The following is a 24,346-nucleotide window of genomic DNA, read 5'->3' on the forward strand; positions in this document are numbered from 1 at the left end:
GCATCCTCACATCACTTAACGAGACAGAAACACAGCGCTGCTACTGATGCTGCTACCTCTCAGGTATAACCGGCACTGGTGCTGCTACCTCTCCGGTATAACTGGTACTGATGCTGCTACCTCTCAGGTATAACCGGCACTGGTGCTGCTACCTCTCCGGTATAACTGGTACTGGTGCTGCTACCTCTCAGGTATAACCAGCACTGGTGCTGCTACCTCTCAGGTATAACCGGCACTGGTGCTGCTACCTCTCCGGTATAACTGGTACTGGTGCTGCTACCTCTCAGGTATAACTGGTACTGGTGCTGCTACCTCTCAGGTAGAAGGGTGCTGATATTCTGTGGATAAACAAGTTTCATCTACGTGTTCAAAGACTTCACCACCAAAAATTGTCAATACGTATCAATATGTTAATGCTCATTCGGGAAAAAAAGCCCCTCAGTCTGTTACAGAGGTTATTCTGTAATGTGCTCTTTGTCTATTTTTAAAAAAACAGTAAACTAACGATATTCTATAGTTTTCTCACTCTCGACAAATCCCATAAAAAGAGCCACTGATTGTCTCCACTAACAGGTACAGTGTGTGTTTCTGCAGCCTGATGTCTCTTAAAAACACATCAACATAAAAACACACTTTGTGGTGTATTTAATAAAACGGCCTGCTGACACAAATACTCACTAAAGTACCAAATGTGGATTAATCCGCCACTAAAAAAAGTCCCCAACAAAGTCACTGTCTCCTCCGGTTTGTTTGATAAAACTAAAGCCAGCAGCTGTCCCCTCCTCCACTGTGATTGGACGGTTGGGTAAAAAGTGACAGTGACATGCTGAGTGTTTTACCCAAAGTTGAACATTTTTAAATTCTCAGTGACTAGAAAAAAGCTGCTTAACCTGCAGCGTTCAGCGCTGAACAGATGCTCAGTGCCTCGCCACGCTGCTGCGTTTGTCACAGAGTTTAAATAAAACTTTGCTTAAATCACTGACCTCAACACTCTCATACTTGGGACAGGCGTCTATATGGGACGGGCCACTAATTCCTTTCACACAAAACTGTTGCTCAAATACAATCAAATTATTTACTTAACCGTTTGAGACCTTGGCAAATTGGCTTTTTTTTTTTTCAAAAACATTGGAAGATAATAGGCAACAAAGGAAGAAATGACTGAAAGGACAGCAAGAAATCTGTGAAAAGTACAAAAAATTACCTGATAATTGACAAAACAAAAACTTGGAAAACTAAAAGAAAAGAAATTAAACCAAAAAAATCCAAAATGAGAAATGGAAAAAAAGCTTAAAAAGGACAATAATTCAGTAAAATAATTTTACATATATAATTATGAATAAAGTTCACTGGACATTTTTTATAAAAAAATAGTCTTCTACATCAACTTATCATCTACTCATAACTGAACTCATTTTTACTCTATTAGAGAGAAACTCAGCAAATTGAATGACTGACAATTTTAACTTCAATATTCACTTCACATTTGAAGAATTACTGGAGAGGAGGACCGTTGGACAAAGTGATCCTCGGTGGAGACTTTCCAAAGAGGAAATGATTATCGCTCCTCCTCGCTGTCTCTGTCCTCGCTCAAAGAGACCTGTTATGAAAACCAGTCACGAGGACGTCTTCTCCCTCTGAGGGACCGCCACCGAACCTCATCACCATAAACAGATCCGGGCAGGGGAGACGTCAAATTATCGCCTCTCATGCTTTTATTTTGTAAAGGCCTTGAGATGCATACAAAATAAAAGCAGGCGGATGAGGAATACATGAAGGTGGAGGCGGTGTAAGGAGGTGAAGTCACTGCGCTGAATGTTAAACAGAAGAAGAAGAAGAAGAGAAGCTCTCTCGGGGTCACCGGCAATTTTGCATTAATTATCCGAATCATCACCTACTTCACTGAGGCTCTCCAACCAGTTTGGGTCAATACAGTCTCACTTCTCTGCCGATGAGCTAAAAGTTTCTGCTGTGGACCTCATTAAAACCCACACTGCTGCTAAAAATATGCATCATGAAAATGTGAGAAAAATGATCATTTACTATCACTAGGAGGGTTTTCGTTACAGATTTGTGAAAAACTTAAGTGTTTTTTTTCCAAAATGTCTATAAAACACTTGCATTAACCCCTTAAATTGCAGGAAATTGAAATTATATATTTGAAATATGTTACAGGATAAAGACATTTTTTAGCACTTTCTTGGGTTATTTTCTCTTTTTTGTTATTTTCAGAAAATTTTCTTGCAACTTTTTTGTAAAAACATTTTTTTTTGCAAATTCTTAGGTCATTTCTTGTTTCTGTTTCCCCTCCCATGTTTTTCAAATAAATCAAGCCAATTTGCTAAGGCCTCAAAGGGTTAAAGCTGAGTCACGCTAATGTTTTGTGACAAAGATGACGTGATGTTTTCTTCCCGGTTGAACTGAGGCAGGAGTGATGTAATCATGTGTGCTGACTGTGCATATTCAGACACGTTGCATCCTAAAATAGAGTCTGAAATGCATTTAATTATTCAACACATACCTAAAATACTACATGACTCAGTGTTGCCAAACATGTCATGTTTCAGTGAGCGGGCGACTCTTCCAGCCTGTCGGCTCGCAGCTCGAATTCATGTTGACGTGAGGAAGAGAAAGACGCCGTCGTCCTCTGCTCTCTGACGGTCAAACTGCTTTAAACTCCTAATGACACTTTAACTTATTTATTTTTCCTTTTTTTAATAAAGAGAAGTTCGAGTTGTCACAGTCAGAAGCTTCAGCAGCAGTGAAGGACCAACTAAAGGACCTATAAGAGGTCAGTTACTAAAATTTCCTCCCAGCAAAGGTCTGAACCTTGTACCTAAAATCAATATCACCATTAATTGAATTTTTTACTTCGATTACAATTAATGAACACTTATTTTGCTTTTTCGTTTATTTTTGTCCTCATAGTTCCCTGACAGTTTCATGTGACCATGGTGTGTTGGAGTGTAATAAACATATGATTTATTATTATTTATTAAACTTTCCAGCATTATATAAAAATGAAAAGCTCCATCTGAAACAAACTTCAGGTAAATTTAAGCACACTGCTGATAATAGGCCAACCTCTCCTGACTGCAGGACTCAGGAATTAAAAACTTTTGAGTCGGCCTACTTCTCCTATAGCTGCCAACAGCCTGCCAACATTCACAGTTAGAGAAAGGCTGAAAATAAGCTCATGTGCTTGTGGCCCCGGGCCCCCAAAACATTACATCTGCCCCTGGTAATAATAATGAGAGCTCAGTGTGAGCGGCTGGATGAGACACGGAGCGATGCGTCCTGGTGTTTCTAAATAACTCATCCAAAGTCTGATTAAACATGAAACTAACACAGAGTCGTCTCTAGAGTCTAAAGAAGTCACTTTCACCTCTGCAGATGTGTCTGTTTCAGCGCTGTGGCTGTCAAACACTCAGCTGTTCTACAGTCAAAGTCATATCCACATTTCATTTAAGATGATAAGATGTGTCGTATTATTACATTCTGAAAGGGACCATTTCTGAAAGAACTTAAACTTAAATATGCTCATTACATTTTCTGCTATAGGTATGAGAAGTTTCAGGTGGTTGTAATATTTAATCCTCACCGCTAGACGTCACTAAATCTCAGCACTTACCCTCTAAAAAAGGAGAACTTTAAAGACATTTGACAAGATCGAACCAGTGACATAACTGATTAATCAAAATAGTCCGTGACAACAAAACCTTTTTATGCATAAAAGACTCTTAGAAAAGATCAGAATCAGTCTGAAAAAAAAGATATGCTCCTTTGATACTTTTGTACTTTTACTTAAGTGAAATCTTGAATGTTGGACTATCAGTATATTTTTACAGAGCCGTATTGCAAATTTTGTTTCAGTAACAGATCAGGGTATTTCTTCAGTTTGATCTGCTGCAGGTTTTGTTTCACCTCTGAGACATTTTGGGCTTTGATTAAAAAGACAGACCTGCATCAGCAAAAATAATTTTAACTGCTTTCAAAATAAAGGCAGAAGTGAAATATCCCATAAATGCGCAGTTTAAAGATCTGATGAGTGTTAATGATGCAGAGAAATAAACAGTTTTTAGATGTAATGACTGAACAGCCAAGTTCACCATCTGCCCCAGACTCACACACGCCTGTGTGTGTGTGTGTGTGTGTGTGTGGATAATTATGTGGGTACGAGCACATGTGTGTGCTGCATGCGAGCCACAGCGAGGAGAGATATTTCACTTGAAGTAAAACTGCAGAAATAAACAGTGTTTGTACTGAAGTGGAGGAGCTGCTGAGCTTCAAAGCCGTCTGACAGCGTAAAGAAGTTAGTTTGAATCTGATCAGTCTGACCTCTGAGGGGATTTACATTCATTACAGCGTCTGTCTGCAGTGTGAATCTGATCACAACAAAGTGATGTTTGTCTGCTACACTGAGACAAAAATACATCAAAGTTCAATCATTACTTGAAAGCACACAGAGGCTGTATACCTTACATAAAGCTGCAGGAATTAATATTTCATAACAGAAAATATTTAGCTGAAGGCAACAGTGTTTGGTTTTTTTCTGGAGAAAAGCTAAATCATGTTAAGAAATGTTCAAAGATATACAGAAATTCTGCAGTTCTTTCTGTCAAAAACAAAAAACTATCGGTGTGTGTATCTACAGACAAGTACTGAATATATACAGTATATATATATACATATCTAAAATATCCTCCTCCTCTGTCTCTTTTTTTAGACTAGCTATTTTTCTGTATGGTTTTACTGATTTTAATTGACACTGTTCTTGTTTCTGTTTAGCATCTTTGAGTATTATGAAAAGTGCTCTATAAATAAAATGTATTATTATTTATTTATTATTTTTAGAAAAATGACAGTGAGCAGCTGTTGAAGAAAATTACTGAGACTTGTGTTTTAAAATTTCAACAATATTCAGAATGTCAATAGGTAACCATTTCATATATATATACATACACACATATATATATATATATATATATATATATATATATATATATATATATATATATATATATATATATATATATATATATATATATATATATATATTGTCATTGTGAAACGGGGCGGAACAAACAAGCACCACAAAGACCAACCGTCACAGAGGACAAATACAACAACTGTCACCGTCAGCTGAGAACAGAAATGTTATTAAAGCATTTTCAAAGTAACCAGGCGACTGTGAAAACAGGAAGTTTGCCTCGTAAATGTCTCTAAAGTTTTTCCCTCTCGATAACAAACAGGTGGACGAACGCACGATAAAAACGACCAGAGAAACGAAGCTGAAGCAGACTGAGATGAAGTGTGAGAGGACAGAGTGACGGAGTAACAACAGGAAGCATCGTACCATATGTACCTGATTAATGGCTTCAAATGTAGGCAGGAGAACGGACGTCTTTGACCTTTGACCTCGCACCGCTTTACATCAGCTGTAAGAGAAAACAGAGGAGTCACTGCAGGCCGGTTATGATAAACAGTACTTACCTGTGAGAGGAGCCAAAGAGTTCAAATGAAAAGCTGCTAACCCACTGTTTAGAGTCGGCTCAATGGATGAAGGAAGTCATCATTGCACTGACAAATTTTAGATCTTTGGCTCAAAATAAAAGTCTGTGTGGAGCCGCAGAACATATTTAAGCCTAACAATGAAGGCAGCGCTGCTTTTTAAGTCAAAATTAGCCTGAAAATAATATCAATAATAGGTCTGAATTAGCATTCATTCATATGTTTTTCCACAAGGTGGCGCCTGTGCTGGGACTATTTTTGGTTGTTTGGTTCTTCTGATTTGCAGCATCTGTCCTCGCAATGTAACACACTGTAACACACTCTCATGTTTTATAGTTTGCTGCAAACATTTATTTCTGTAATATAATATCCCCCTTTACTTAAAATTACAACTTTATTCTTGTAAACTTATGACTTTTTTCTCATAAAATTACGACTTTTTTTTTTGCAAAATTACAGCTTTATTCTCATAATGTTACAACTATCTCTCCTAAAATTATGACTTTTTTTTCTCTTAAAGTAACACCTTCTTTCTTGTAATATTACAAGTTTATTCTCATAAAATCATGACTTTCTATCTTGTAAAACTTTGACTTTATTCTGCTAATATTAGGAGTTTATTCACATAATATTACAACCAAATTCTCAAAGGTGTACAGATAATAATAATGATAACTTTATTTATATAGCACCTTAAAAAATGAGTTTATAAAGTGCTTCGACAAAGCAGAAGCGCGGGGAGTTTAAATAACAAGACAAATAGAGCCAAACAGTAATACCGAACTACAGCTAGAAAAAAGAGAGCAACAATCACAAAAAAATAACAACAGCAACCCATCCCAATATGAATAAATGCTGTTCGTTGCAGTAAACACAGAAATAATATTACTAATAACAGAATTAAACATAACACAAACTTCAATAGATGAATAAAATAGACAAATTAAAACAGTATTAAAATAGAATTAAAGTAGAATTTTTAAAAAACAAATTAAAATACATGACAGCACATAAAAGCAAGTCTATAAAAATGCGTTTTAAGAAGTGATTTAAAAGAAGTGCGCATTATCTCCTCGGGCAGGTCGGTCCAAAGCCGAGAAACCTGATATTTTTCTCTGTTTCATGAGGACAGCAGGTGTGAGAATATTACCTTTCTCGACTTTTGTGGGTTTATGTTGTGTATTAATTAATCCGAAAACTTGATTATTAAGTAGTAGGCGTGGCTTCAGGGAGGAGGGAGGGGCTAATACCATCATGTACAATATACTCTGGTGAAATTTCAGGAAGGTATTAAGTATCAAATACTGCCCAAACCTATTGTGCACCACATCTGGCTTTTGTCATGACCTAAAAACTTACATCCATTCAAATGTTTGGTCTTATTTTGAAGCAGAGGATCTGCAGATTAACACAGCCAATGTGTTATGATCTACAGTAGTTAAGCACGATTGGAGACGAATAAATCGTGCTTTTAATATCTTTGCTGCCTCCCCACTGTGAGAGAGACCCGCGTGAGATTTAACTTCCACGTGTCGCTCTGCGCTCGCTGTCCTCGGCCCACCTGCCCTCAGACACACCTGGCGGAGGTCTGAACTCTCCGAGCGCACTTTTCCAGCTCCTCCTGCACGACGCAGGAGGTGGTCTGCAGGCCTCATTTAACACAACAGTCTCACGTGTTTCTAAAGACATGATTCATAAGTGTTTCAGAGCGCTCCCTCTCCACAGAAGCACGGATGAGTTCACGCTGTGACCCCCACAGTCTACCTAACGTCTACCTGTTTCCATAGCAACCACCACATGCGAGCAGCGGCTGATGGATGTTGGTACTGTACGCTGCCTACAGTCCATCAGGCCGTGGGAAACGCCACAGAAGAGGAAGAATCGCTTCAGTAATGACGGTGATTCATCACGCTGCAATAATGCCCAATGATTCATGTTTTCTTGTTTGTTTTCGACACATGATTCAAACTATTTGTCACAAGAGTGCGGACACATGAAGAGAGATGACTAAGTGGTGAAGCCGTGAAGTTAACACACACACACACACACACACACACACACACACACACACACACACACACACACACACACACACACACTCTCGTCTCTGCAGCCAAATTCAAAGTGCATAAACAAATCCTTCAGTGCTGAGCTGCTCTTTGTTTGGATCTCACTGCTGACGGAGCTTTTGTTTCACGTGAACATGGCTGCGGTCCCCTGCGAGCCAACACGTATTGATCAGAGGGAGCCGGTAACCAGCCGATTGTTTCCGGCTCATTCTGGATCAAACAAACAAAAACAAGCAAACATGAAGCAAACGCAGAGAGAGAGAGAGAGCGCGTCTCTCAGACTCATCGAACTCTATTATATAATGATATAAAACTCTGTCACTGTTACAGACGTATGTACTGCTGCATGTGCAACTATTTACTTATTTAAGGCCTTAACACACACAAAAAACACAAAACGCTCATCTGCAAATATTTAGTATCAAAACTATGAAAAGCAAAAGTAAAAATAAGTGAAAATGCTACCAAAGCCAAAAGGGGAAAAAGCTGCTCTAGGATTTTAGAACGTTTCTAGGATTTCAGGACATTCCTCAGATTTTAGGACATTTCTAGGAATTTATTACATTTGTAGGTTTTCAGAAAATTTCTAGGATTTTAGAACATTTCAAGGATTTTAGGACATATCTAAGATTTTAGGACATATCTAAGATTTTAGGACATATCTAAGATTTTAGGACATATCTAGCATTTAGAACGTTTCTCACTTTATTTTTATCATGAATTAGAAAATGGCCGAGGGGCCACCAGGCCCCCGATGGGGGTCCAGGCTCCGCCCGTGGGCCATAAGTTGAGTATCACTGCTGTACTGTGGCTAAATGAAATGTAATATTTAGGAGCGGGGCATGGTCTCGTAATCTGCGTGCAGCTACAGGTCTGCTGGCGGCTGCAGATGATGCACGCCTGTCAAACTGAAGGCACATGACTCACGGATGTGGAGGACCTTAAATCTGTTGACAGCAGCTGCTGCCCACACAGCACGAAGCCCCTCTCCCCGTTTCTTACACGCTTTATTTCCTCAGCGTGAAAAACAAAATCATATTCATGTGCAGATGAGGTGAGATGGTGACTAATCCTGCAGCAGCTGAGCGTTTTTGGGAAGCCCTGAATAACTGTTTTCATCTCTCAAGTGTTTAATGATCGGTCTGAAATGCAGATTCGAGCTCCATCAAACGCACCTGAAGTCAGAGTGATGAGAGCGGGTTCAAACAGACGCCGCTGCTGCCTCTTTAATGTGTGTCAACACATCCACTAAATTACTGCTCCGCTGCACATTTCAGTAAGAGCAAGTAAGAGAAAGTTTGCAGAAAGGACTCCTTAAATATATAAAACGATCTGCTGTTAAAAGTCCACCAACGTGCTGCCGGATTCTGCAGGAGTGAAAAACTGACACCAACACAAAAGAGCCCGAAAATGAAGCTGCAGCACTCACCGGGTCTCACACGGAAAGTTGTTATCTGATTGCTCTGAAACTCAAAGAATATCTTTCCTCCTGATGGAAGACGTGACGAGAAGAGAATTACCTCGACATCAGCACCTCAGAGCCGCCGCAGAGCGCTGAGCTGTCAGCCGCTCGGCGCCAAACCAAACCTTAAAAAGATGAAAGGAAAGAGGCGCAGAGGTAGACACCAAATCCTCCAGAGACCCAATTACACCCCAACCCCGAGAGGAGGACGCCGAGGCGGAGACACAGAGGCGTCCACTCTCTGCAGACGTCCAAGAGCGGGGACACTCAACCTGATCTGCCTGAGGGCCACTTCTGCAAAAAGACAGGAGGCCAGGGGCCCATCTCAGGGTTTTATGACATTTTTAGGATTTTAGGACCTTTCTAGGATTTTAGACCATTTGGAGGATTTGGGGATATTACTTGGATCTTATGACGTTTCGAGGATTTCAGGACATTTCTAAGATTTAAGGGCAGTTATGGGACTTCCGAACATTTATATGATTTAACGACATCTCTAGGATTTTAGGGCATCTCTAGGGTTTTAGGATGTTTCTGGGAATTTAGAACATTTCTAGGATTTTAGGACATTTGGAGGATTTGGGGATATTTCTTGGACTTTATGACGTTTCTAGAATTTGAGGACATTTAGAGGTTTTTAGGACATTTCTAAGATTTAAGGAATATTCCAGGATTTTAAGACATTTCTAGTATTTTAGGACATTTAGAGGATTTTGGACATTTCTAGGATTTTAGACATATAGAGGCTCTTTTTTTGATCAACAAGCTCGATTTTGATGCTGTTTTATGTCTCTGACACCTAGGGACACCACCAAAGGACAAAAACATTTCACAGTGTCCATCACTTTATTCTTAATGTAAAACAGAAGATGACTGGGGGGCCACGAGGCACCATATCAGGGGCCAGATTCAGGTTGAGCATCAGGGTCCTACACACCTCTGATATCTCCTGTTAATTGAGAGGAGCGGTCTCAGCAGGTGGGACTAACAGCTCGGTCCTGCAGATGATCTAACTCAGCGCAGAGCGAGCCTCCTCTCAGAGCGGGACCACACAGGCAGCAGACTCCTCTCGCTCTAATCGCCTCGCACTGTAAAACAAACGTCCCCGTCATTACAGCAGAGGCCATCTGGTTCAGGTTTGGGAGAAAAAACTGAAAAAGTAGCGTCTGCTGGTTTCTCTCGGCGGTGGCGTTCAGGCCGTGGCCTCCACGTGAGTGTGCACGAGAGACGCGCTGCCAAAAGCTGTGGTGATTTAGCCACTGTGTTACAGCTGCTCCACTTCTTTTGTATTAAATAAACCGCAGTGACTGAATTACTGAGGCATTCGGTCGTGGCAGAGTGCACTAAAAGCCGCCGCGCTGCACGCAGAGTCTGATGTTCTGCTGGATATTTTGGGTTAGGTGGCCCTTCTTTGATTTAATCAGCCCAAAGTCAGAAAGCCTCTGAACAACCGGAGAGACGTCTGCTTCAACATCAGTAAACATGTCGAGTCTGTTTTCTTCCAATCAAAAAATATCCCACCAGCTGCAGCAACTCCTCTTTCATTCGCTCTCAGCTTAAAGGAACAATTCACCCAAAAACAAGGATCGCCCTTTTACGTCCCTAAGCTCTCTGGTCCCTCAAAAGGTTTCCTGCAGCTGTAATCTGTCTCAGTCATCACGTTTAAACCCACTCAGTGTGTGGAGGTGTTTTTCTCTGCAGAGACTCTGCTTCTGTCTTACTTTCTGTGTCCAGAGCGTCTGTTAGCGCCTTCATCCACAGCACTCACATGATACTGGGGCTGTTTAAAAAGGTAAAGCCCAGGTTTAGGCTTCAGGCCGTAAACTGCAACATCCAAGAGACTCAGTACCGAAAAAACACGCAGATATAGTGAAGTGAAACACCAAATGAGAATTAATCTAGAGTTGGCTTTTACTTTTGCTGGCGAGTGTTTGCAAACTGTAACCAAAAATCCTGCAGAGTATGCCTTTAAGGAGAGGGGAGCGCCGAAAAAACAATCTATACATATTAGTGTAAAAAGAGTCCAAACCAAAGATGGTCAGATAAAATAAAAGGAAAAAAAAGAACATTTTTTGAAAATTCAACAAAATCACCATAAAAAAGATTTCATTGTATGTTTTTAGGATTTTGGACGTATCTAAGATTTTCTGATATTTCAAGAATTTTGAAAGTTTTCAGTATTTTGTGATGTTTCAAGGATTTTAGGGAGTTTCTGGGATTTAAGCAAGTTTCTAAGTATTTAGGGTGTTTCCAAGATTTAGAGACGCTTCAAGATTTAGGGCATTTCTTTTTTAGAAGGTTTGGAGGATTTTAGGACATTTCTGGGATTTTAAATCATTTCTAGGATTTTAAATCATTTCTAGGATTTTAGGACATTAGTGTCTCAGCTGTGTCCTCTGTCGGGGGTGTGGGGGATCCTCCACTGGCACTTTTTTTTATCAACAAGCTCTATTTTGATGCTGTTTTATGCACTCTGACACCTTATGGAGACTAAAAGTACAGAAACATCTCCCAGCATGAATCATTTGATTTTTATGGTGAATTAGAAAAAGGTTGTGGGGCCACACGGCACCCTGTCAGGGGCCAGATTTGGCCCGCCGGCCGTAAGTTGAGTATTACTGCTGTAGTGTGTTTACAAAGTGTACCAAAAAATTCTGCACTGTATGCCTGTGAGGAGAAGGGAGCGCCTAAAAAATAATAATAATAATTTTAAATAAGCAGAGCATATAAGTGCAAATATACAGTCCAAATAAAAGATGGTAAAAAAGGTAATAAAACATTCAAAAAAGTTTGAAAGTTGAAAATCCCTTTGCAGCATTATCAACACAATCTCTATAAAACACTTAATTTGCACATTATCATGTACTTTTAGGCAAAAAAAAAAAAAGAAAAACTGTCATGGTCAGGAAAAGACAATGTTTTGGCTTAAAACATTTCTGGGGGCAAAATCAAGAAATGCAGCGACGCCTCTGTGAAAAACTCTTTTTGTGTCACTATCCCTGCCGAAAACGCAGCAACGGTTCACTAAAACAAAACCGTCGCCTCCGCCTGCTGGGGACAAAGTCCGCTCAGACACTACGACACTTCAGAAATGTTGATATGATTCGTATGAAATGCACAAATGTAACAAATCTGTGGTTTGTGTTAAATATGTTAAATTGGTCTTCTACAAAGCTTCAGTTAAGATGTTCTCAGTGGAAGTTTTCTCTGGTTGAATAACACAGAAGCTCAAAATGAGATTTTGTAAGGAAGAAAACAAAGAGAAAGAAAAGCTGGTAAAGGCCGTCGTGCTGCGACAGAGCAGAGTTCAGGGTCTGTGGGGGGGTCGCTCTGTGGAGGGCTGACCATCTGCTTCCCAATTCACTGAATTTAATCTCGTTAAAACTAGAAACCTTTGAAAGAGCATTGTGTGTCCGCAGTGTGTCTGAGGGGAAAAGGTCGTGTTTAAGGCTCCTAATTTAATCAACAAATCAGGGAAACGGCCTTCTTCCTTCCTCTTTTCAGCCACATTCACTCATTACCAAAAAATTTAGTACTGACAGAAATCTGACGGGGAAACGAAATCTGTAACACAAAATTCATACATTTATCTTTTTTTTCCTGCTTGAGAAATACTGGCAAGAAAAAAAAATAATAATAATTCAAACACAAATCCCAGAATTAAAAATTAAACTTTGGTTGTGCAGCTCACAGTTCGTGTCCACATAATTATACATTTTTTCAAAAATCTAAAAAATCGGATCAGATCAATTTCTAGCTAGTTTCACAACTTCCTCTGTGTCCAATAAACCACCCAAAATTAAAATATATATATATTTATATATAAATGCATAAATTTATGAAGCAAATAAAAGCAGATCTTGAATTTGGGAATCTGGACTTGTTGGATTTTTTTGCTGGAAAAATTACTTGAACTATTATTTGATCATAAAAATGGCTGCAAATATATATATATATATATATATATATATATATATATATATATATATATATATATATATATATATATATATATAAATATATATTTTTTTATTATTACTATTATTTAATTTATTAAAGATAGAGAGGGTATGACTTGCAGCAAACGGCTGCAGGTCATAGTTGAGCCTGCGGCTGCTACACCCCTAAAATGTTAGAAAATACTTTAAAATATCATCCCCAGAAGTTTCCTTGAGCCCAAAGTGACATTTTCCAAAAACCTCATTTGTCTTACGAATTTTACGTTTGTCATTCTACGAATTTTTTCGACGGCAGAGAGCTGAAACCACGAGTCAGTTAACTGATCAAGTTTCTTTAATGTCAGAATTTGTATCTTTTCTCTGCTTTATATCACTGTAAACCAAAAATCTTTGAATTTAAAGACATTTTGAGGTTTTTTGGAACTAATGAAAGGACATTTTTCACAATTTTCTGACATTTTATAGACTAAACAAGGAATCAATGAATTGAGAAAACATCAGGCAGATAATCTGATGGGGAAAATAATCACTATTTGCAGCCCTGAAAATGTTTTGGTGACTAAAATCAAGCAATATTATCTCCTGCTTTGGCAAAATGAGAAAAGAGCCGACAGGCTGACATTTGGAGTTTTCCTCATTCGTCTCAGGTCTACAGCTCTGCAGGTCTCTAACTGTCAGAGTTCAGCCTCAGTCCAGCAGCGCTCCCCTCAGGTCACCGCCGAGTCGCTCTGCGGTGGGACGGGAGGTAAAGTAACAGCCCGTCCTGGAGGAGCGCTCCCCCCGGGCCTCGTCAGTCCGTCTGTCTGTCGCAGCGGACACGCTGTGATCCACAAATAGACTGAGAGCCTCAGTGCTGCACATAAAGGGACGGGACAGATGGACCCGTGGTGTCCCCTCACCACAGTGCCTGTTGACGTCCTCCAGAGACACGACCTGAACTCTGAGGACAACCGACAGCGACCGCAGAGTCCAGAGACAATCAAACCGAAACTTGTCCTGCGGCTGAACTGAATCTGAGAGGACTTCATCCATCAGAGACACTCTGCCTTTACTGGACAACCAGGGGACCTGAGATACTCAACTCATGGCCTGCGGGCCAAATCTGGCCCCCGATAAGGTGCCAGGTAGCTCCCCAACCATTTTCTAATTCATAATAAAAATAAAGTGATTGACACTGGGAATTGTTTTTGTCTTATTAGTCTCCATAAGGAGTCAGAGACATAAAACAGCATCAAAACAGAGCTTGTTGATCAAAAAAAGAGCCAGAGGAGGACACCCCACACCCCCGACAGAGGTCCCAGAAATATTCTGAAATTTGAGAAATTTCATAAAAATCCAGCTACAAGTGTCGGACGTCAGTTTTCAGCTTCAGCAATGATGACTTGTGTCATGTTTCTGTGTCAGTCGTGGTGTGAACAGAGTTTTGGCTTTAGACAACAAAACAACAATGTTAGGTTGAGAAAAAATATTATGATTAAAGTTAAGTAGTAGTAGAAAGTCCAGAGTTTGTTTGACCCATTCACCTCCACTCCCACATGGGGATGAGGATCGACACCCGGTTCTATAGAGGACCCAGCTCTGCTTTTTCAAAACCCAAAAATACAGTTGTTTGGGTGACAAATTTGTTTTCTCAGCGATATAAAAAGGAGAGTAGAGATGGAGTAACAACCTGTTTAATGTCCGATCATCATGATCTCTAATCATCTTATCATACATAATTAAAACTACTGAAGCCAAGATTTTTAAAAGTACATTTTTAAATCAAAATATTAGTATTAAAAACCTACTAATAGAAAAGTATAGATAGTGGTTTCGATAAAGGAGTCTCTAATGGTATCACCACCCGTTGTGTCTCTTACTGCCGTTAAACGTTGCGTCAGTATCTGACGCCGAGGGCCACTGAGCAAACGTCGGTATTTGATGAGTTGGTAGTGAGACTGAGTCGGACAGACAGATCAACATCGTCCTCCCTGGAGCCATAACATGACCAACAATGCTTTTGCAAATCTGATATTTTTGAGTTTTGGACTGTAAGTTAGACAAAAAGCACAGGGACTCTGGGGACTTGAAAAATACATTTTTTTATATAATCTTCTGACATTTTTAGACCAAACGCTTCATTATTTAAAAAAACAAACAGATTGGGCATTAATGAACACAAGCTGCCGTATCAGCGCTTAAGCAGTCACCTGACAACAAAATGGACCCAAAAACGCTCAGTGAAACTGCAGTGGAGAAGATTTAGGTTGTACTCTTCCAACATTCGCCTCATTTTGTGAACATATAAGGAATCATGAATTCCAAACATTATGCAGATGGTGCATTTCTGTGCCAAACTCATTGAAACACAACACAGAGAAAAGTTCACAGAGGATCTACGGCGTCTCTGGATGGCCGTCTGGCAGCTGAAGCTCTCAGCAGAAAAACGTGCCGTGGATCAGTGTGTGTGTGTGTGTGTGTGTGTGTGTGTGTGTGTGTGTGTGTGTGTGTGTGTGTGTGTGTGTGTGTGTGTGTGTGTGTGCGTGTGTGTGTCGCACAGACTCTCGAGGTGTGAAAGTACCAGAAAGCAGCCAAATGCCGTTTATCAACTCTCATTTAGAGATTTTTATTTTGCTCTAAAAATAAAAGCTGGCTGCTGATTTGTCAACAGAGGAGGAGGTTTTCTGCACAAACACAGACGGGAAACATTTAACATCACACGGACCCTGAAACTGCTCTGAATACTGTGATAATCCAAATGTTTATTGCGACTGATTTTACTTTAATTTTAGGACTTTGCGGTAAGATTTAGTGGTGATAATATTCGGGTTTTATGGTTGTTTATGTTTACTGATACCACTCTGTGTCAAACGTACACAGGATTTTTAAAAATACTGATATAATAGTGATCCTACAGCTTAAGATAAATGAAATTTAAGACTTTATTTAATGCCACTTTAAGACACTTTTAAGACAAAGTTTATAACTGTTTTAGACAATCTACTAAAATGATGTCTTAGGTCTTCTGCCTGTTGCTGGGCAGCCAGCTTCGCATTGGTTTGTATGAAATATCCTTTTTATGAACAACCTGCCAAACTTTGTGTTAAATGGTCTGCCTGTGTTTTAGTGCATACGAACATATTGTTAACCCCTAACTGCATCTTTATATTATATTTTATTAAGGTTTACGTTACGACTCTTGTATTTTATCTCTGCTTGTATTGCTGTTTTGCTAAGTGTGTGTCGTTGCTTCATGCTGCGTGCATGGCTGTGTGTGCTAAAATGCTGTCATATTGTTGCTGTGATATTGTTTTTGAAGTATATGTGAGATTCAAATCGCTGAGATGAAAAATGAACTGTGATACTTTTTTTGAACAGCAGAGGGCGGAAGCTATTTGACTTCGCTTGTTCGATGTGTCGCATCTTTACGTGTTCAACATCCTACGTCATGTCTGAGACTAGAGACAGCTCGCCAACGTATATAAGACGAAGCAAAGGCTCCGCGACAGGCAACGTTGAAATAGAAGATGCACCCTCCAGTTTTAAATCGTAAGTGTGGCAGCATTTGAGCTTCGTCAAGTCAGAAAGAAATAAAGGTGAGAAGATAACAGAAAAGATAAAAACAGTCTGCAGATATTGACAGAAGGTGTTGAACTACACAAATAGTACAACTATTTTTTGCAGCATGTGAGCCGGCATCATGGTGAGGAGCACCGGTCAGCCCCGCCTACACACGTTACTCCTTAATGACGACTACATGGCCAAAAAAAACAACCCTACACAGCCAAAACATGAACAAAACAAATCAAAAAACCTGCAAGACGAAAAAAAAAAACCCACTTCCAAACCAATCTGATAAGCTTAACAGCAGGGGACACTGTGAATGTCCAGAAATGCGTTAATCGCATATTTTGTGTTTTGTATTTATACCTCAAAAATAAAAAGGGATTCTTTAATTTGATATAGAAAAGAAGAGAAAATTCAGTATTTTGATTAATTTTTGTTTGAAATAATATTTTTCAGTCATAATTTTTCTGTGATCTCATTTTTTATTTAAAAGGAATTGTGAGAAAATCATATCATGAACCCAGTATGGTGAATCGTATCGAATCATGAGTTGAGTGAATCGTTACATACCTATTGCTTGTCATTTCCACCAAAGGTCACAATATAAAACGTGATATCTAATACAAATACAAATGTAGACAGACAGAAAGTGCTCACTCATCTTTTGAGTGATTAGATCTCGAGTGCACAGCTGATTGGTGGCTGACATGGTTTGTTTACATGATGTAACAGAAGTGCATGTTCAACACAAAGCAATGCTCGCTCTCTGTTTTAAATTATTGCTGAAAACATAGGAAAGGTTTTTATTTTAATGACTGATTTGTACATCTGTAACGTGGAAATTTTGTTTTGTTTTTGTTTTAGACTTTTATCTAGCTCCTATCTATCTGCTAACATTGTTTTATTTTTTGTATTTGTATATTTCTTTGTCACTTTGTTTAGATAAGTGCTATACAAATAAAGTTTATTATTAGTATTATAATAACATGAAATTTGCACATTTCTCAGATTTGAACAGATTTAAAAAGGAGGTGGGTGCAGTGCAGCTGCCACACTACAATGTCTTAGCAGATGTATGGAGGACTGAAAGTGACAAAATAAAAAATAAATTTGTGTAATGAGGAGGAAATGCATGTGGAAATGAGAAAGGGAGGTAAATATGTTTAAGGAAATAAATGGGGGGTGGGGGGTGAATAGGGAAAATAATATATAAATAAATATACAAATAATTACAGTTAAACATTTATAAGTATTATTGAAAATAAAATGGGAAATTACATAAATGGAAGAATTTATAAGCAAAGTGGAAAATAATGCATAAATAAATTAGCAAATAAATAATAACATGAATAATTTGATAAATAAAATGGAAAATTAAATCGGAAAATGAATACATTGAAAAATTAAATAGAAATTAAATGGACATGTTCATTTACTTATTTATTGACACATTTATTCAGTTCTGATTTTGTCAGTTTCAGTCCTCCATACGGATGCACTGCCAGGGCACTGTCATGTCGAGTGATGTTGGCAGGAAAATATAAGACTAATGAGCTCCTAAGTGTTTAGATTAAGTTACAGAGTCTGAGTAATCTAATGAAATACATTACAAATGACATTTTAGGGCATGCTTTCTGTGTTTGTATTAGAATATCTTCTAAAAGAAAACCTCCCAACATTACATACACTATACATTTCTGCTCACTTATTGGCAATATAACAGAATATTATATCTATATTATCACTTCACAAGTACAGCAATATTCAGTCTGCAACTTCCATAACAATGCAGTAATAACAAGAGTAAAAAAAAAATGTTATCAAAAGTTGAAGCATTATGAAAAAGGGCAGTATCGAAAAAGTGCAAATAGTATGCAACACAGAAACAAAACCTAAAAAACTGCAAACAGAGCACACTATGTAGGCACAGTGACAGGTATATACCATAGACTGTAGTATTTACCTATATCTTTATGACATGTAGATATATTGATGTCAGAAGCTAGACATTGGCAAATACTATCAGTCAGGCTGATTTATCAGTCAGGCTTTACAGTTTATGGGACTAAAAATATAATTTGATTAATACACATAAAACACAAGTAATTATAGATAACAGGTCAGTTTTGTTTTTACTAATACATTTTAACAGTTAAATTTATTGTATAAACCATAGTTTAATTTTTTTTTTTTTTTACTTACAGTTTTAGTTATTTATCTTCAGACAGTTTAATATCCCATGCCAGTAAAAACTTTCTTTTAATAAATGAATGTTATGTCTTCGACCCAAATTAGCTTGTTCACATTTAATGCTGGTGTTTAAATGACCATAATGTGGTATTATACAAGTGATGATAACAATTAATCGACTCGAATTTAATCAAATATGTAAAATTTAAGTGATTAATCGATATGAAAAACTGTCAAAATTATGACGCATTTAGCTTTGACTGAAGAAATGAAAACATCTGATAATAAGTTCTCATGTTTTTAAAAAAAATTGAAATTAATAGATCGTGATTTTCACAGATTAATCGATTACGATTCGCAACCCCATATTTTACGGTTTTGTATCACTTTTAAACAGCTGGTCCAAGTTTTAACGGTCAGAAATCAGCTCTGAAGTGTAGTTAAGCGTCAGCTGGTTTGTGGATGAAGCTAACGTTTGTTTAAAATCATTAATTTAACGTGTTTTTTAAGTTTCTGATGAACTGGCGGTTAAATGTTTGATAGTAAACCTGTGGTGTGAGGCTAACGTCGGTGAATCAGTTCAAAACAAACGGCTGAAACTCACCGCTGAAACAGCAGCTTCTTCCGCCAAAATGTCGCTTTTTCCGATGAAAGAAGTAAAGTCACTTTTCTCCAAACAAACTAATAAATCCAACAAACTCTGTCGGAGGACGGTAACGGCTCCGGTAGCTGGAGGAGACCCGGCAGAGGTGGTTTCTGGTCGGTGTGAGCTGCTGCTGAAACGCTGCCGGTCCATTTAAACCAACGGTCAAGCTGAGCGGGAAAACTACACTCACGCTTCCGGTTTACAATGTCAGAATAAAACTACTTCCGGAACAGCTGAAATCTCCTTTAAAAAAAAGGTAATTTTTCCAAGATAAACAGTACATTGGACAAGAGTAAGTTCTTTTTAAAGAGAAAAAGAGAATAATTTTAGTTAAAATCTGAAACAATTTCTAAAATACATACAAGAAAAAATAAAAACAGAAGAACAAAAAACAATAATCCAGATAACATTACATTTTAAGAGGGAGACAAAAAAAACCCCAACAAAATATATACAGCTTATTTTATTTTAATTAGATAGAAATTTACCAATTATTTTAGAGATTTTTACGGCTTTTTTGATTGTTATAACCTCAGAAACAGAATCAAAGAGATATTATATTGACGAAAGTATTGGGCCACACCTCTTAATTATTGAATTCAGGTGTTTCATTCAGTCCCCTTGCCACAGGTGTATAAAATCTGGATGAATGGGCAAAAATCCCCACAGACACACTCCAAAATCTTGAAGAAAGCCTCAACCAGAAGAGTGGACGCTGTTATAGCTACAAAGGCGGGACCAACTCCATATTAAGGCCTATGGATTTAACATGGGATGTCATAAAAGCTCCTGTAGGTGTAATGTTTGGGTGACCCAATACTTTTGTCCATATAGTGTATTTTAATTCAGTACAAAACAAATGGATATTGGGGGTAATTTGAAGCATTTTAGCTTCATGAATGTGAAATTTGCCAATCAGACAGACAAGTTTGAGAACATAGTCAGTAGAGTGAGTAACCTATATTACAGTTCAGAAACAAGACCATATCCTCCAAAACTGCCTGTAGTTAAATGCTATTACTTATAACTATATGCACACTGTAACACATTATAAGTATGTTTGTGGATTTACTATAGACATTGGCATCATAATGAGTTGTGATTATTTTTTATAAAGCATTATAAATAACTATGATTATACAGCACTATAGGTGCATTATGATGCATTTTAAGTATGTTCATAATGCTTTATAGACATGGGTTTCATAGAAAGTGTTAAACCTGCAGAGTAACCTGTGCAGGTTTCAGTTTGTCTTTCTCTCCTCTGCTGATGGGGAATTTGCTCTCCGCTCAGAGAAGTATGCTAATCTGCAGCAGCTAAATGTGGGAAGCCATCACTCACACGCTGCATGAAAACAACTGAAGAATGTAAAATGAGAGCCGAGATAAAAAGGATGACACATCCAGTCCTCCCTTCTCTGCACTCGTGCGAGCTCCGTGTTTCCACCAACGCCGGCTCTGCTCTAATTGACTGCTGCAGATGTAGTTGATGGACCGGAGCAGCCGGGAAGCCTCTGGGCAAGGTGACCTCCTCCGGTTTGATCAGCACAGGCTCTCATGGAGCCGCGCTGCACGCTGTGGTTCATTTGGATCCGTTTTGTAGTTTAAATCACATCATTTTACTGACAAAAACAAAACAGAAGAAATGCAGAATGAACAAACAGAGAGAGCATGTCATCGAAGAAACTGAGTGAAGTTTCTGAGAAAATAGATGTTACCTTGAGCTACAAAAGATGAACTCAGGCAGAGATACGGAGAAAGGAACGAGGTCAAAAGAAGCAGAAACAAAAGAACGAAGGCTGAGCAGTGAGAGGCGAAGGAAAAAGCTCCAGAGAGAGATTTGAGTTAATTTGATCATGTAGGTGAGACAGGATAGTCCAGCTCGTTCTCATACCGAAATCGTCAAATTCCGCCACTTTTGCAGTGATTTCCAACACGTTCTCACTCCGAACTCATCACATGGTTTTCGGCATCGTTGCTGCGTCAGCCTATGGGGTTCAAAGATGCCGCTACAGTGATATCAACGAATGAAGCAGCACGTTCCCTGTGTTCACACAACAGCGTGGACTGTCATTGCACGCCACGGTGCACCTATTATTTGGCACGTCTATGTGCATCGCATGTGGACGTGGAAAGTGGCTTTTGGTGTCACACTTCTACACTTAAAGCCACTGACCGACCATCACCATGTCATGACATTAGAGTGAGAATGGGACGGCTAAGAACGTGGCCAGACAGAACTATTTGGAGTGTTATGACACACCGCCGGACTGCGGCAGCATGGTACCCGCATTGGTGGCATCAGCTGACAACGTAACCGGAATCTGTCACGTCTGCATGATACGCTACTGGACTGTGTCAGGTTGAAATGCTGCGGGTAACTATGTAATATAAGGAACATTGAGGTGGGAGGGTGGTGGATGGATCCAACAAACCCCGGACTTTCACACCGGACTCCAGTGTTCGCTTCCCGTCTGAATGCGATGTTTTTTCTACACATTACCATGAAAATCCTTTCCACTAATCCTAACCATCCGTGCCAACATGTGTGTTTGTTGACATCCTTGTTTTGGTTGCAATGTGCTGTTGTTGCCTGAACATAACCGCGTGCAGCGTCATCACGGTGCGTGTGTTGACATCACAGTAGCGGCATCGCAGAACGTCAGCAGCAGACGCAAAGGATACCTGAAACATAACATGTGGACATCGACGTCCATTGCAAACCAGCAATAATTCCAAACTCTGAAATACTGCTGCTTTGACGGTGCTTTTGGCGTAAGATCGTGATGCCAAAAGCCATCTTTCATGTGCAAATAACCATGTGTTTCTGCAAAGGAGACTGAGAGGTCCGGCTACAAGGCCGTTTCTGTAAATGTTACCGCCTCTGAGGTTTTACCGAGAGTTTCTGCAACGGAAATTCGACTATAAACGATTTTTTTTTTAAGTTTGTCAAAATCAGCTGGGAGAGAGGTGTGTAGAAACAGCTGTCTGCGGCTTGCATCTGTCTGTTTCTCTGAGATAAAGTTTACAAACACAGAGCAGGAGCCAAACTAAGAGACGTGTTCTGTCCATTCGTCCGTCCGTCTGTCGTATCGATTTCTTCCTCTCCCTTTCAGAACAACAGACAGCACTGCAACTATGACTGTACTGCACCATACAAATCAATAGTACCTCGTATGAAAACGCCCTGAATAATGCAGGGATTGATCAGATGAGGGACAGGAAACAGGAACTGCAGTCAGAGCAGGCAGGAGAGAAACCGAGAACAGGACGAGCTCTGGAGAACCTGCAACGAGAACCACACACAGGAGAGAACCGCAGCAGAGCTACCGTCTGTCAGACTGTAAGTAAGAAGGCCGAGTACATGAAGAAGCTTCATTACAGAGATGAGATGCAGCTGCTGTGACACCTGCAGGCAATCACACACACATACACACACACAAGAAGAGCCTCGTACATCAGGCTTTTACTGATTGTACAACAATTTTTAATACGCTTAACACTGTGCAAGACGCAGTTACTTCCCGGCCCTATATATACATAATTATGTATGTATGTATGCATGCGTATATATGTATATGTATTTGATGTCCTTACTTGTGTTTGTTGTTTACTTTCCTCTTTTTTTGCAAATTTTCAGGTAATTTTGACTATTTTCTTGTTGAATTTGGGGTCGTTTCCTGTTAAGCTTGCCTTCTTCCCATGTTTTTAAAATAAATCAAGTCAATCTGCTCTGGTTTCAAAGGGTTAAAGTTGTCTTGTTGTGTGTGAGATTTGACGTAAAGCACTTTGATCTGTGTTGTTTGTCTTGAAGATGCCACATAAATACAGGTTTCTGTCATTTCTTCCTTTGCTTTTTGAGATAAACATGACTGTTTCCTTCTGAAAAACCTGAAAAACACATCGTGCCTCATCGGCCCAGCGGGGTGTTTTAGTGTGAAGGAGTTTTTCGGCTCCATCCCACACAGCTGAGTGTGTGAGTGCAGAGGAGCGTTTTCGTCCTCCTGCTGTGGAGCTGTGAACACCTCTGCTTCCTCCACTGACACTAAAACACCATCTGGTAGAGAGTGTGGAGGACTCGGGGGAGCTCGAGTCTGCTCAGGGACGGACACGAAGACGAGTCAGACCTCACCACCTTCTCTGTGTGTGGTCCGACTCACGGCCACGTCTTTCTAACTTCTCTCATCATCTGCAAACACACATGAACAGTTTTTGTTTCTGCTCGACCTGCAGAGGGTTAGAGAGGAGGGTGATTTTTAAATAATGCAGCAGACTTCCTGCTCACACAGCAGGGCAGAGAGCCAGTCACAGCGGGAAAACCATAACACATCTCCAGGATTTATCTCAGCTGGACCCACTGAGCTTTCTCTGCAAAAGCCAAAGCTGCACATGCTTCATTTTACACAATTGTGTTGTTTGAAAAGTACTAAAACTACCCCAGATTACATGTATATATGTATTTTTTTTAAACTATCTAAAAAAAAGATATTTAAATATTAGTCAACCCTTTGAAATAGTTTACATTTTAATTATAAATTTTTTATAGATATAACCTTTTGGACATTTTTCACTTTTGCTTTTTTGTTCTGGTGCTCGACACTCTTGATGAGTGTCACTTGACAGAAAATTTCGTTTGCTTGACACTTTTTTCAAAACACAACTGCATATTTTGTCGCACAATGTGATTGGTTACTACCATCACCATGGAGACAGTAGTTTTTAATACACACCGATGCAAACCTGCACTCAGAGTCTCTGTCCTCAGTAGCAGCCGCCTGTCTGTCAGCAGCAGCTCCTGCAGAGCTGAGAGGACAGCAGCCGGCCAAACTGTCTCCACCACGCTGACTGACAGCAGATTTTTACTGAACCAAAATATGTTTTAATACCAGCTCCACAGGAAGAAATCAACATTATTATTTTTTTTTATTATTATTATTTTTACTTTTTATTTTTGTTATGTTTA

The 24,346-nt window shown here is 39.2% G+C and overlaps 1 protein-coding gene across 4 annotated transcripts in view; it reads right to left on the reverse strand.

Moving 5' to 3' along the window:
• The window catches only part of LOC121964508 (tetraspanin-18B-like), a 35,091-nt gene extending 15,553 nt beyond the window's left edge, over positions 1-19,538 (reverse strand). For 3 of the 4 annotated variants that reach the window (XR_015776588.1, XR_015776584.1, XM_088077497.1), the window contains exons 1-2: positions 19,342-19,538; positions 5,357-5,438 (exon numbers count right to left, since the gene is read on the reverse strand). Coding sequence is in view for 1 of the 4 variants with exons in the window: in XM_088077497.1 (XP_087933623.1) it covers positions 5,357-5,359 (3 nt within the window). In the remaining 3 variants the exon portion in view is untranslated. The remainder of the gene's footprint in view (positions 1-5,356; positions 5,439-19,341) is intronic. The other variant, XM_088077558.1, reaches the window with a different exon arrangement.
• Between the last annotated feature and the right edge of the window lie 4,808 nt (positions 19,539-24,346).

The sequence above is a fragment of the Plectropomus leopardus genome, chromosome 1 (genome assembly GCF_026936395.1).
Source record: "Plectropomus leopardus strain MGB_pleo_1.0 chromosome 1, ASM2693639v1, whole genome shotgun sequence".
NCBI classification, from domain to species: Eukaryota; Metazoa; Chordata; class Actinopteri; order Perciformes; family Serranidae; genus Plectropomus; species Plectropomus leopardus.